General features: G+C 36.0%; 1 protein-coding gene across 2 annotated transcripts in view; it reads right to left on the reverse strand.

Moving 5' to 3' along the window:
- The window catches only part of LOC148952085 (spondin-1-like), a 185,168-nt gene that overhangs the window by 141,782 nt on the left and 27,862 nt on the right, over positions 1-15,524 (reverse strand). For both annotated transcript variants that reach the window (XM_089089526.1, XM_089089525.1), the window contains exon 3: positions 10,876-11,128. In XM_089089526.1, the coding sequence (XP_088945652.1) occupies positions 10,876-11,128 (253 nt within the window). The remainder of the gene's footprint in view (positions 1-10,875; positions 11,129-15,524) is intronic.

Here is a 15,524-nt window from a genome sequence, read left to right on the forward strand (position 1 = left end):
TAAGAAAATCTTATCTAAAACCACCAAAAAAAAAAAAAAATCTGCAAACTTACAATTCAGCAGTAGAAAAAATCTGTCGGCTGTCAATTTCAAAATCCAACTGAAGACTGAAGCTGTATAGTAGTGAATTTGTTCTATAATTCTATTCAACTTGAAAATAAAATTCTTGACTACAAACAATGATAGAGATAGCGATTGGGAAACTACATTCAAAATGATTTAGACTCATTTCATAAAGACGATACTGTTTTTTGTCAACATATGAAGAACTGTAGTAGAGTTGACCTTTTGAATTCTGCTACTCCTATGTACCAAACAGGTTTTTCTGGTAGGTAAACATTTCTACAGGAATTCTGCTACTCCTATGTACCAAACAGGTTTTTCTGGTAGGTAAACATTTCTACAGGGGCATTACATTTTTCAAAGAGATTTAAGCAATACCGGTCCTATGGATGAACATTTCTGCAGGTCATTACACCTTTGCCAAGAGGAACGAGTATAACTTGATTGGTGATTGGGATTTGAATAAAAGGAATAGTTTCCTTTACAATTCATATTAGTAAGAGAATAGAATTCAGAGAGAATAGTTTTTATTTGCAAGCCTATTGTTATTGCAAAAGGGTTACCTAATTTACTTCTTAGTGTTAAATGACAGATTTCAAAATACGATCATTTTGAAAAGCAGACAAAAAAAATTGGACACTATAATCAGAATTATTTGATTAACATTTAAAAAGGGTAATGAGATATGTGATCTGTATAATACACGGTAACCCTTCTCAGAATTGATAGGAGGCAAGATCAAAAAGGGGTTATAAGTGATTGGAAATTTTTTTAATGCTTTTACAATCGGAGATGTTTGTTTAACATTTGCAAAAAAGAGGTAATGGAATTAGCGAATTGGAGGAGATGTCGTGATTATGTACAGTATAATACACAGGTGATGTTTTGGAGGGTTACCAAATTGGTGATTAAGACGGGCTTTGTCTAATTCTAGCCGGAAACTCAGAATTGATAGGAGGCAAGATCAAAAAAAGGGGTAATTAGTGATTAGATAACTTTTTAACGTGAAATCTCTGAATAAAATATTTTTGGAGAAATTATTTAAAAGGTATAGTTTTTTTTAATGTATTTTATAGCTATTAGCAAAACATCTAGCATAAAGAGCAAGGTATTTCGGAGAGGGCAGCTCACTTCATATACGGGGTAATTTACATTCATCTTAGTTTTTAATGATATTCCTTTTTTGTTATTGCGAAAGGGTTACCAAATTGGTGATTAAGACGGGCTTTGTCTAATTCTAGCCGGAAACTCAGAATTGATAGGAGGCAAGATCAAAAAAGGGGTAATTAGTGATTAGATAACTTTTTAACGTGAAATCTCCGAATAAAATATTATTGGAGAAATTATTTAAAAGGTATAGTTTTTTTTTTTTAATGTATTTTATAGCTATTAGCAAAACGTCTACCATAAAGAGCAAGGTATTTCGGAGAGGGCAGCTCGCTTCATATACGGGATAATTTGCTTTCATCTTAGTTTTTAATGATGTTCCTTTTTTGTTATTGCGAAAGGGTTACCAAATTGGTGATTAAGACGGGCTTTGTCTAATTCTAGCCGGAAACTCAGAATTGATAGGAGGCAAGATAAAAAAAGGGGTAATTAGTGATTGGATAACTTTTGTACAGATACTTCATTCAAGAAACGTGATTAAACACGTTTTGAAACTACATGCTATTTGCTTGCCTTTCCTTGGCACCTTTCCAAATGAGCGGGGATTCCCCACTGCTTCCTACACATTGCAAAAAAGTGAGCAGTACGAAAACTCCACGTTTTCAACCAGACTGTTTTTTTTTTTTAGACAACACGAGAGACATGCAAATTCGACATAGCTTTATTTCATTTTTAAGGTTATACGAGGTTACGTGCGCGCACGTAATCAGTAAAGAGTTTGTTACTTACTTACAAATATTTTCATCATTTCTTGAATGAAATTTCCATATTGTGTATCCAAGAGTTGACTTCAAGAAAGAAATTGTTACTTACTGAGAATTTTTTCATAATTTCTTGAATTTAATTTCTACATCATATATCTAACTCGTGAAAACAAGAAAGAGTTTGTTACTTACTTAGAATTTTGTCATAATTTCTTGAACGAAATGTCTTTTTTTTTATCCAGCTGGTGAATTCAAGAAAGAATTTGCTACTTACTTACAATTTTTTCATAATTTCTTTAATGAAATTTCTGTATTGTGTATCCAAGAGGTGACTTCAAGAAAGAATTTGTTACTTACCTACAATTTTTTCATAGTTTCTTAAATGAAGCTTCTGCATTGTGTATCCAAGAGGTGACTTCAGGAAAGAGTTTGTTACTTGCTTACAATAGAACTATTCTAAAGAATAAAGACGGGTCAAGCTTAAAGATATTTATTGCTTAAACGTATTGACACATAGCCCAAAGACACACACACAACCCCAAAATAAAAAAAAACACCCAAAACAGAAACAAGCCCCCCAAAGACACAAACAAAAAAAACGCCCATACAGACACATACAGACCAAAAGATTCAAACGTCCCAAAGAGACACACATAGCCCAAAGAGACACAAACAACCCCTAAGGGACACAAACAGCCAAAAGAAAGACACATAGACCAAAATGACTCAAACAGCCCAAAGAGACACACATAGCCCAATGAAACACAAACAGCCCAAAGAGACAGAAGCCCAAAGAGAAAAACATAGCCCAAAAAAAGACTCAAACAGCCCAAAGAGACACAAACAGATCAAAAAGACTCAAACAGTACAACGAGACACACAGTCCAAAGAGACGCAAAAAGCCCAAAGAAACACACACAGCCCAAAGAGACACAAACAGCCCAAAGAGACAAACACAGATCAAAAAGACTCAAACAGCTCAAAGAGACACACAAACAGACCAAAAAGACTCAAACAGCTCAAAGAGACACACAGCCCAAAGAGACAAGAGACGCACACATCAAACAGAGAGACACAAAGCCCAAAACGACAAAAACAGCCAAAAAAGGCACACACAGACCACACAGCCCAAAGAGACAAAAAAAAACGCCCATACAGACACATACAGACCAAAAGATTCAAATGTCCCAAAGAGACACACATAGCCCAAAGAGACACACACGGCCCCTAAGAGACACAGACATCCAAAAGAAAGATATAAAGACCTAAAAGACTCAAACAGCCCAAAGAGACACACATAGCTAAATGAAACACAAACAACCCAAAGAGACAAACACTGCTCAAAAAGACTCAAACAGCCCAAAGAGACACAAACAGATCAAAAAGACTCAAACAGACCAGCGAGACACACAGCCCAAAGAGACTCAAAAAGACCACAAAAACACACACAGCCCAAAGAAACACATACAGCCCAAAGAGAAAAACACAGACCAAAAAGACGCAAAAAACCCAAAGAGACACCCAAACAGACCAAAAAGACTCAAACAGTCCAAGGAGACACACAGCCCAAAGAGACACAAACAGCCTAAAGAGACACAAACAGCTCAAAGAGACACAGACAGCCCAAAGAGAAACACAACTCAAAGAGACAAACACAGACCTAAAAGACATAAACAGCTCAAAGAGACATCTACAGACCAAATAGACTCAGACACTCCAAAAAGACACACAGTCCAAAGAGACACACACAGCCCAAAGAAACACAAACAGTCCCAAGGAGACATAAACATCCCAAAGAGACACATACAGCTCAAAGAGACTTACACGACCCAAAGAGACACATACAGCTCAAAGAGAAGTACAGGGCCAAAATAGACTAACACATAAAACAGACTTACAAAGCAAAACACGACACACACAAAAAAAAGAGACATATAAACATAACATACGTATTCACACTGCCAAAAGAGACAAACACAGAAAAAAAAGACTAGACAATACAATAGAATTATAATCACATCAAAAATACTAAAACACCCTACATAGACACACAACGAAAAGAGACTCAAAGAGCCCAAAAAAAAACACACATACTTAAATTGACAACACTGTTCAAGCACCACTTGCGTTTTATACAGAACACGTCGGAGAGGTAGAGCTATCCATTATTAAAATTCTTTTCTTGCCCTTTTCTCTATTGTCAAGTACATGCTCTGTAAAGGTACATAGGAGCATAAGGCAATTCAGTGACCAGAGGGGAATCCTCGATCGTATCTGCTAATTACTTTCACCCTATTTCGCCATCGTCAAGTACATGCTCTGGAAAGGTATACGTCATTATCTTTAGAATAAATAAACTATACCTTTTAAATAATTTCTCCAAAAATATTTTATTCAGAGATTTCACGTTAAAAAGTTATCCAATCACTATTTACCCCTTTTTTTATCTTGCCTCCTATCAATTCTGAGTTTCCGGCTAGAATTAGACAAAGCCCGTCTTAATCACCAATTTGGTAACCCTTTCACAATAACAAAAAAGGAACATCATTAAAAACTAAGATGAAAGCAAATTATCCCGTATATGAAGCGAGCTGCCCTCTCCGAAATACCTTGCTCTTTATGTTAGACGTTTTGCTAATAGCTATAAAATACATTAAAAAAAATAAACTATACCTTTTAAATAATTTCTCCAAAAAATTTTATTCAGAGATTTCACGTTAAAAAGTTATCTAATCACTAATTACCCCTTTTTTGATCTTGCCTCCTATCAATTCTGAGTTTCCGGCTAGAATTAGACAAAACCCGTCTTAATCACCAATTTGGTAACCCTTTAGCAATAACAAAAAAGGAACAGCATTAAAAACTAAGATGAATGCAAATTACCCCGTATATGAGTGAGCTGCCCTCTCCGAAATACCTTGCTCTTTATGCTAGACGTTTTGCTAATAGCTATAAAATACATTAAAAAAAATAAACTATACCTTTTAAATAATTTCTCCAAAAATATTTTATTCAGAGATTTCACGTAAAAAAGTTATCTAATCACTAATTACCCCTTTTATTTATCTTGCCTCCTATCAATTCTGAGTTTCCGGCTAGAATTAGACAAAGCCCGTCTTAATCACCAATTTGGTAACCCTTTCGCAATAACAAAAAAGGAACATCATTAAAAACTAAGATGAATGCAAATTACCCCCGTATATGAAGTGAGCTGCCCTCTCCGAAATACCTTGCTCTTTATGCTAGACGTTTTGCTAATAGCTATAAAAAACATTAAAAAAAATAAACTATACCTTTTAAATAATTTCTCCGAAAATATTTTATTCAGAGATTTCACGTTAAAAAGTTATCCAATCACTAATTACCCCTTTTTTTATCTTGCCTCCTATCAATTCTGAGTTTTCGGCTAGAATTAGACAAAGCCCGTCTTAATCACCAATTTGGTAACCCTTTCACAATAACAAAAAAGGAACATCATTAAAAACTAAGATGAAAGCAAATTATCCCGTATATGAAGCGAGCTGCCCTCTCCGAAATACCTTGCTCTTTATGGTAGACGTTTTGCTAATAGCTATAAAATACAATAAAAAAATAAACTATACCTTTTAAATAATTTCTCCAAAAATATTTTATTCAGAGATTTCACGTTAAAAAGTTATCAAATCACTAATTACCCCTTTTTTTATCTTGCCTCCTATCAATTCTGAGTTTCCGGCTAGAATTAGACAAAGCCCGTCTTAATCACCAATTTGGTAACCCTTTCACAATAACAAAAAAGGAATATCATTAAAAACTAAGATGAATGCAAATTACCCCGTATATGAAGTGAGCTGCCCTCTCCGAAATACCTTGCTCTTTATGCTAGACGTTTTGCTAATAGCTATAAAATACATTAAAAAAAAACTATACCTTTTAAATAATTTCTCCAAAAATATTTTATTCAGAGATTTCACGTTAAAAAGTTATCTAATCACTAATTACCCCTTTTTTTGATCTTGCCTCCTATCAATTCTGAGTTTCCGGCTAGAATTAGACAAAGCCCGTCTTAATCACCAATTTGGTAACCCTCCAAAACATCACCTGTGTATTATACTGTACATAATCACGACATCTCCTCCAATTCGCTAATTCCATTACCCCTTTTTTGCAAATGTTAAACAAACATCTCCGAATGTAAAAGCATTAAAAAAATTTCCACTCACTAATTACCCCTTTATTGATCTTGCCTCCTATCAATTCTGAGAAGGGTTACCGTGTATTATACAGATCACATATCTCATTACCCTTTTTAAATGTTAATCAAATAATTCTGATTATAGTGTCCAATTTCTTTTGTCTGCTTTTCAAAATGATCGTATTTGGAAATCTGTCATTTAACACTAAGAAGTAAATTAGGTAACCCTTTTGCAATAACAATAGGCTTGCAAATAAAAACTATTCTCTTTGAATTCTATTCTCTTACTAATATGAATTGTAAAGAAAACTATTCCTTTTATTCAAATCCCAATCACCAATCAAGTTATACTCGTTCCTCTTGGCAAAGGTGTAATGACCTGTAAAAATGTTCATCCATAGGACCGGTATTGCTTAATTCTCTTTGAAAAATGTAATGCCCCTGTAGATATGTTTACCTGCCAGAAAAACCTGTTTGGTACATAGGAGTAGCAGAATTCCTGTAGAAATGTTTACCTACCAGAAAAACCTGTTTGGTACATAGGAGTAGCAGAATTCAAAAGGTCAACTCTACTAACTGTGTATATTGCACAATTTGCAATTTCATACTATATCTGTCTGGTTTTTATATAAAGTAACAAAATAAACAAAAATTCACGAACAAGAGAATAGTGAGTAGTAATGCCGTGCTAATTAATATTTTGTTGGAGAAGTTACGGATGATAACTTGCTAGGAATGGCACTGTGATTAAGTGATTTTCGGGGATTCGGGGACCCAAATTTTTTTCGGGGTGACGCATAGATTTTCGGGGAAATACCCGACAATTCGGGGATAGTGCAAGCATTGCTTGATTTCTAATCAGAAAAATCGAAATACTAAACCACACGAGAAGGAAAAGCTCCGACTTTGCGGTTGAAGCAATAAAGAATTGCCGCAAAATTAATTTAAAGTCGACCAAACGCCGCCACCTGTGTTGGCGGTGGCGCGCCTTTGGCGCGCCGGCGGCGTTACGACACTTCGGTGGCGTTACGACACTTCGGCAGCGTTCGACCGGGCCTCTCGTCGGCGGCGTTCGGTCGATCCGCCGGCGCGGCACCGGGGTCTAATGTAAGCAATGGGCAAAGTTCATAGCTTGCATCCTTTCCCTGGGAACTGTGGGGGATTAAGTCATCCTAAAATACATATTTATTAGATTTTCGACTATGCTGAACAAAATGGCTATCTCAAAATTTTAATTGGGTGTCTTTGGGGAAAAAATGAGCGTGGGAGGGGGCCTAGTTGCCCTCCATTTTTTTGTCGTTTAAAAAGGGCACTCAGAACTTTTAATTTCCGTTCCAATGAGCCCTCCTACGATATTCTAGGACCACTCGGTCAATACGATTACCCCTGGGGAAAAGAAAAAAAAGAAAACAAATAAACACGCATCCGTGATCTTTCTTCTGGCAAAAAATGGAAATTTCCACATTTTTGTAGATAGGAGCTTGAAACCTCTACAGTAGGGTTTTCTGATACGCTGAATATGATGGTGTGATTTTCATTAAGATTCTATAATTTTTAGGGGTCTTTTCCCCTTTTTTCGAAAATAAGCCAAATTTTCTCATGCGCGTAACTTTTGATGGGTAAGATCAAACTTGATGAAACTTATATATTTGAAATCAAAATTAAAATATGATTATTTTGATGTATCTATTGTTATAAAAATTCGGTTTTTTAGACTTTCGGTTACCATTGAGCCGGGTCGCTCCTTACTTACAGTTCGTTACCACGAACTGTTTGATCATAGTTCGGTGCCACGAAATGGCAGAAAATTCCAATTTTCTCTGGTACAATCACATTTGTCCACTAAGAAGGGCATTGGAGCTTTTAATTTTCGTTCAAATGAGCCCTCTCTTGATCATGTAGGATCATCGGTTCTTTCTCCAGGCAAAAATGTTAGATTCCACATTTTTGGGATAGAAGCTCGAAACCTATATAGTAAACCTACATATAGTCTCTGATATGTTTAACCTAATGGTGTGATTCCCATTGACTTTTCGGCATATTTTCCCTTTTTTCGAAAATCAGGCAAATTCTTCTCAGGGTCGACACTTTTGATTACTGAATCTAAACTTAATGAGTTTTATATAATGGAAATCAGCATAATGAGCCAATTTTTGAAGTAATAACTGCTATCAAAATTCATTTTTTAGAGTTTTGGTTACTATTGGACCGAGTAACTCCTTACTTACTATTATTACTATACATTACTTAATGTATAATAATTTGACTCTTTACTGCATAAATTGACATTAGTTCTTACAAAACTAAATCTTTGTAACTAAATTAATTAAATCAAAAGTGCATTACACTGTGAAAGCGTAGCATATCCGGCCTTCCAGATTATCGAAAAGCATAAATGGTCAAGAGTTAGGACAAGAAAAAAAAGAAGCCATATAAGCATTTTGAAAATTTAACATTCTAAATGTATGTCGGTTTGCATTGAAAAAATTCCTTTTAACGTCACAATGAAACCCTAAGTAAATAAATCAATATATTATTTCATTCTTACACATTCAATGATGCACAAATCCTGGTACGAGCAATACTACAACTAGGGTGGAATAATACCTTCCAAAAGACCAAGAGAAAGACCTTATGGCATAACTTAAAAATTTGTCAAAGCAGTTTTGTGTTTAGTGTGGTCGCCTACACAGACTTTGAGGGAGTTAGACACACCATTAGGCAAGCCTTCTCCTTCTGTTGTAGCCTTGGGGAGTGAACTTCATAACTTAATTGCACAAGAACCCGAGACGCTGAGCCTTTTAGGTTCTTTCCCATTATCCGGGCCTCTCGGCTTAATCACTATAGACTAGGCAATGATAAAACCCTTTCTGTTTTAGAGCAGGCAATGATAGCAAGGTTTTCATTGCGTATACGATATTAAACTGTGTTTTTTTTTTGGATTTTTGGGTGAGGGAGGTACCTAGGTTAGGTATTTAATATATGCAATGATTTGCTCCCCCCCCCTAATGTGCAAATATATAGCCCAAATTTGTTTCTAAACTAATATATATTCATCCTATTTTATTTTATTTCTTTAGCATTAACCAAACTTGACTTTTTAGAGAGGTCCGGATAATGGGATAATACTTTCTTTTATAGCAATAAAATCGTTGACAACAGAAGACATTATCAAAGGCATTGCTCTAGCGTTGCCTTTACTAAAGAGGCACAAACCATCAATATATTAATCATTCATTTTTCCAGAGCCACTTCACGTGGCAGAACCCCTGATCGTAAACTTTCTAATGTCTAGTGCGTCATTTGCGTTAACTGAAAGTATATTTTAAACATTTTTTTACAATTACAACAATGAAAAATGCCAGCACTGTTAATTAAAATCTTGAATGGCTGAGATTTCCAGGGATAATATCATCATATAATCAACATTTAGTTTATTTTTATTTAGACTTTCCAGTCATTTCCATGATTATGATGATTTTATTTTATCTTTATTTTCTGTCGATGTTTTGAAAAATTAAAGCCCACAGTTCAAAATACATTTAGTTTTCAATAGGACGCAAATGAGGCAATTGACTTTAGAAGGTTTACGGTTTGGTGGAGGGGAGTAGCCATAATCCTGTTCGAAGTAATTTCTGTTCGTTTTAAGTTTGACATGAGTATTCATTTTAATTTCTAGTTGTTTTAGGATATCATTAATTCATCATTATTTCTTTTCTTTATTTCTGCCGTGGATATTAATTTTAATTTCTGTTCCTTTTGTGTTTCATTTCGTCCTTGATATTAATTTTGGGTCATTTTAGGTTTGGTTCTTATAGCACTTTATTTCTAATTGTCTTAAATTTTATTATGGCTCTTTGAGTTTCTTTGAAAGTATTTCTTTTTGGAAATGGTTTCTAAAATTGATCAGAAAACAAACACAAAAGTATCACTGAAATTACGATGAACGAAGTACTGAAATTAGCATAATCGACAAATAATGAAACAAAGGAGACATCGCAAGCTAAATGAAATCTCGGAGGTAAGAAAATGGTTCGTAAGGTGGGAACCAAGCTTCCTGACAGCTTATCAGGAACAGATATCAATCGTGGTATCGCAAGATTGGCTTCGTACGAGACGCACCAAAAGCACTTAAATAAGTAAGTCTTAGTCACAAATTTACATAAATTTGGAATGAGCCTGGATTAGGAGGTAAGAAACTTTTCTTCAGTGATAATGTGTCTTGACCCTAACTTTAAGAGAAGAAGACACCATCGTGATGAGAGCAAAAAAAAAAATAATGAAGAGAGTTGGCCCTCTCTTCAAGTTATTACTAAAGCTAAACTAAAAAATAAAAGTAAGTAATATAAGGCTAAAACTAAAGAGTCGCCCCCCCCCACTACGAAAAAGCTGTTAGCCAGCATTTACTCCCCAGAAAATACCCCCTGTGTAAAATACCCCCCCCCCCCATGGAGCATGTAGAAAAATGGAAAATGATGGAGTTTAATAGAAAAAAAAAACAAAAAATGTAATTTTTTTCCATGAAAAAGACTAGGCTATGTTAATTAAATACGAACAGAAATTAATGTAAAAACTTTTTCCACAAAACAAGTTTTTCAAAGAAAAGTAAAGAGCTCCATTAAGCCAAAAATATTTTCTACGGGGGGGGTATTTTCCTTGGAGTATTTTCCGGGGGTATTTCCTGCGGAAGGTATTTTGCGCGGGGATATTTTCCGGGGGTGTTTTCCGGGGGGGGGGTAAACGTCTAGGATAGAAAAAGCTAAATACCTGAATTTAATACAGCCAGATCCAGGTCCTGGAGAAGTCCAAAGAACTTGTATCTCCGATTTGGGAATTGAAGATGTGTGCATTACTGAGTTTGGACAATAGTCACTAAAGCGTGTAAGAGCATCGCCAAATAACTGAAAGGTTCCAGCTGTTTCAGGAGTAATATCAAAATTTTGATCTTCAGGTTCAACTTGAAGCATAAATCCAACAAATCTTTGGACGCTATTTGGTGACCTCCAGCCTTGCAATGTCACTGTAAATAGAAACTTTAATAATGATTAAACCTTAATTGCACATCTTAACGCACCAAAATACACAAAAAAAATACTAAAAGCATCGATAAACGAAAAAACTACAAACTATTTTATGAGCGCACCATTTTAGAATTCAACTACACGCATTAATTTGGGTGATCTGTGCCAATGAGAAATGGGAGCACTAAGAACCTTGTAAGCTTATAACATTAACTAACAAAAAACTAAATGAAAAAACAATTACCGACTTATTTAAACGTCTTATCGTGGAAACAGCTGATATGCACATTCGAAAAGAAAATGAAAGGGGTTCTCAACATTACCACTTAAGGAAAGTGGGCTGTCAGAGACAGTGCTCTATCACTCCATAAGTAAAGAGCCGTATCTCTTCAATGCACTGATTTTTTTTTTCGACCACTTCAAACGGAAAGAGGGGTCGTAAAAGCTCCGGAGCCTCTTGCTGTTGGAGCCTGAAAATTGTAAAACACTTTCTTAGAGTCAGAAGTGATTGGTTGGCAACCAGTCTGCCTCCCTTGCCGTTTTCTACACGGTGCCGATAACCCTGTAAGATATTTTATCAAACTTTTCAGTTAGCCATCTTGTCCAAAATAGTTGAAAGATCCAACACCACCGGAACGAAATGATCCAGAAGCCCGGGTTAAGCACCGTTAATAATGCAAATTGTCAATTCTTCCCACAAAGGTTATATAAAAGAAAAGGAGGGTGGGGTTCTTTTATTTTGGGTGTAAGATTGGCTCAAAACTCTTAGGGTGTCATTCTCTGGGTAAAAGGAAATCAAAATTTTGTTGTGAAGACGGGGATAGGGGCCCCGGGAACGGGTAAAAAATATAATTCTCTGATCAGTTTGAAATTTACAGCCGTAAATCCTTGAGGGAAAAGGAACTTGATGCCCAAAAAAAGAAGAAGAAAAAAAAAGGGTCAGACCTCCCTCTCATAAAATAGGACCAAAAAACTTCTTCTCGATCGGCTCAAAACTTGTATCCTTGAATTGTTGAGCTGAGGGACCACCAACACAGAAAGGAAAATAGAAAAATTGGCTCCCTCCTAAGCAGGGTCGACCAAAGGGATAATAAAATTTTATTCCCAAGCTACTTAATACAGAAGGGTTGATTTCCTTGAAACTGAACCTTCGTTTAACTGGACCCTGTGTGACTGAATCTATTTAACTGAACACTCCTGCAATTTAACCCTGCTTATCTGAATCCCTGTTTAACCCAATCCTGTTAAAGGAATTTCCATTTTAAGACAATCCATGTTGAACTGAACCGCTCTTCAACTTAACCCCCGTGTAACTCAGCCCTTGGTCAACTAAACCCCCATGCAACTGAACTCTCATTTAACTGAATCTCTTACAGCTGAACCATCGTGCAACTGAACCACGTTTAACTCAACCCTTGAGCAGTGCAACCCTCGTGCAACTGAACCCTTGTTTAAATCAACCCCCATTCAGCTGCACCCTCGTGCAATTCAACCCCGATTTAACTCAATCCTCGTGCAAATTACTTCCTATTTAACCCAACCTTATTAGACTCAACCCCCGTTCAAATAAATTCTATTCAATTCAACCGTCCTCAAATCAATAATGAAACCCAAAATGTAATCCAACCCATTTTATCGAAAGTGATAAAAATTGACTCGAATAAAATGGGCTTTATTCATTTGTTAGTTCTTAGATAAGTATTTTTTTTTTATACTGATTAAGTACCAAACAATCCCTCACCCCCTCTAAAAATAACAATTTATCGTTGTGTCTTATATTTTAAATTAACACAGAGAAAATCACGGTCCATAGGGGATGAAAGCTTAAAAACACGTCAAGAAAACGAAAAACTCTGTCTCGTAAAAAAAAATTGATGTTAATGCTGATCTGGAATGATAGCTATAATTAACTTTTATCCTAACAGTAAAAATTTATTGTGGAAAAAGATTTATGGGAATTTTTAATTAGACCTAGAAACATCGATGTCACTTTTTTTCCTTTTTTCTTTTTCCAGTACTAATAGAGCACTAGAACATTTGAAAGTCAAGGTCATTTGAAAACTAATACTGGTTTTGTAACTACTAATACTCGCTAATACTCGATTTAAGCGTTTTTGTAATTTCGTCATGACAGCATCATTATAAAATGCTTTATGGCACCAACATAGGATTTTAGTGTCATATATGGAGTATAAAGGCTTAAAACAATAAAAGGTCTACCACTGAAATCTCCATGATCAAAACCCTTGGTGTTTAAAATCCCCCTCTTTAATACCCCCCTTTCCAGTCCCATCTGCAAAAATTTAGAATTTTGTAAAAAAAACAATCAAATGAAAAAAGTCATTCAAATACAAAGCTGATTCGTTGATGACGGATACTATTTATTTTCATCTCTACACTAAAATTAAATAAGAAGCAAACTGTTGGAAATTTCGAAAAAGAGATTGATATCCGGACAAGTCTGTTTTTTTCTCCTGCACTAGCGGGTCACCAGAACATCATAGGGGGTGCTGAAATTGCTGCCCATCCACGGTTCTCAGACTACTACTACTACTACTAACAACTCACCGCAGCACCAAGCCGCCTGAGGCCAACACAGCTACGCACGATCCTCCTCCAACCCAATCTATTCAAAGCCTCCCTTTTTATACCCTCCCATAAAACTCCCATTTCCTTTAAATCTTTCTTTATGACGTCCTCCCACCCCAGACGGGGGCGACCTGCTTTTTGCTTAGCTCTAAATGGTTGGCCGAAAAGTACGATCTTTGGCAATCTGTCATCCTTCATCTGCACAATGTGCTCTAGCCACCTCAACCTTTCTTTCATTATAGCCTAAGAGAGCAGTATTGAACCACATTTTTCGTATAGCCTATTGTTTGAAATAAGGTCAGTGAGCCGGGTACCTAGAACAATCCTTAAGCAATTTCTCTGGAAAACAACTAGCAAATCTTCATCCGCTTTTCGGAGCGTCCATGCTTCAGAACCATATTTGGCCGCTGTCATCACTGTAGCTTCTAATATTCTAATCTTGGTTTGCAGACTTATCTTTCTATTCTTCCAGACTTTTTTTTAACTGCGAAAAACACCCTGAGCCATTTTTAGTCTACTGTTAACAGATTCCCTGATCCAACCATCTTGCTCATACTACTATCCAGTAATGTGAAGCTGACCTCAAGATATCTGTATTCATTAAACAACTTCACTTGTTAATTTTCACTTATTAATAGCATTAGCGACGTAGTCTTTTTAACATTAATTTTCAAACGAATTTTTGCACCTTGAACTCACAAAACCTCTAAACCGTCATTCATTTTGCTGACACTTTCATCTAGGATGCTTAAATCATCAGCATAATCCAAGTCCAAGAGACTTTTTCCTCCCCATTTGATTCCGTGGTCTCCCATTGCCTTTCCTATGCTCCTTAAAACAAAGTCCATCAAAATAATCCATATAAAGGGGGATAGAAAAGGTTCTCAGAGTTAGGGTTTTATTTGTTTTTATTGTCAGAGTTATGGTATTATAACCAGCCAGGTGGCTGGTTTTGATGTTACATAACATACTTCACCCGAAAGATCCAAATGAAAATGGAAATTCATTCGCTATTCAAACCTCCTTTAAGTATAATAATTACTACCCTCGCAATCTTCTTCTAGAACCTTTTTTTGCAGCAGACATTTTTAGGCCTGTAGAAAATTAGTTTCTTCCCCATACCTCTCAATTTTTCTTCAAATTCTTTCTTACTATTGTGTATTACAAGACTGAAGACTACGTCCTATTAAAATTTAAGCCTGACCAGAGAAAAATCTATTTCTAATTTTGGAGCGAAGGCCCAAATCCAACGAACTTTCCTCCTCCCCATTGACACATAAAAAAAAAAAAAATCTATTTATAATATTTGATCAGCAACCGAAGCGAGAAACAAATTTTGAGCCTCTAAGCAGCACTAGTTCAAACTTTTTCTTATTTCTCGGGTTAGGATGAGTTAAACACGGTTTGATTTAAGTGGGAACTGAGTTACATGAGGTTTGATTTAAGCGAGGATTGAGTTACATGGGGTTGATTTAAATCGGACTCAGTTAAATAGGGATTGAGTTGAATGGGGGTTGAGTTAAACGGGATCTGGGTCGAACGGGGGTTCAGTTGAACGAGGGTTATGTTAAATGGGATTGAGTTCCATGGGGGTTGAGTTCAACGAGGGTTCAGTTAAACAGGGTTTTGTTGCAAGGGTCTGAGTTGAATGGGGTTGAGTTGAAAAAGGATTGAGCTAAATAGGGCTTGGGTTGCTTGAGGGCTGAGACAAATGGAGGCTACACAAAAATAGGGGATTCAGTTGAACGAGGGTTCAGTTGAACGGGCTTAGTTGCACGGGTTGTAAACGTGGGCTCGTTTTCATCC

The sequence above is a fragment of the Artemia sp. Qi Xiang Cuo genome, chromosome 5, assembly GCF_049724085.1.
Source record: "Artemia sp. Qi Xiang Cuo chromosome 5, ASM4972408v1, whole genome shotgun sequence".
Taxonomy (NCBI): Eukaryota; Metazoa; Arthropoda; class Branchiopoda; order Anostraca; family Artemiidae; genus Artemia; species Artemia sp. Qi Xiang Cuo.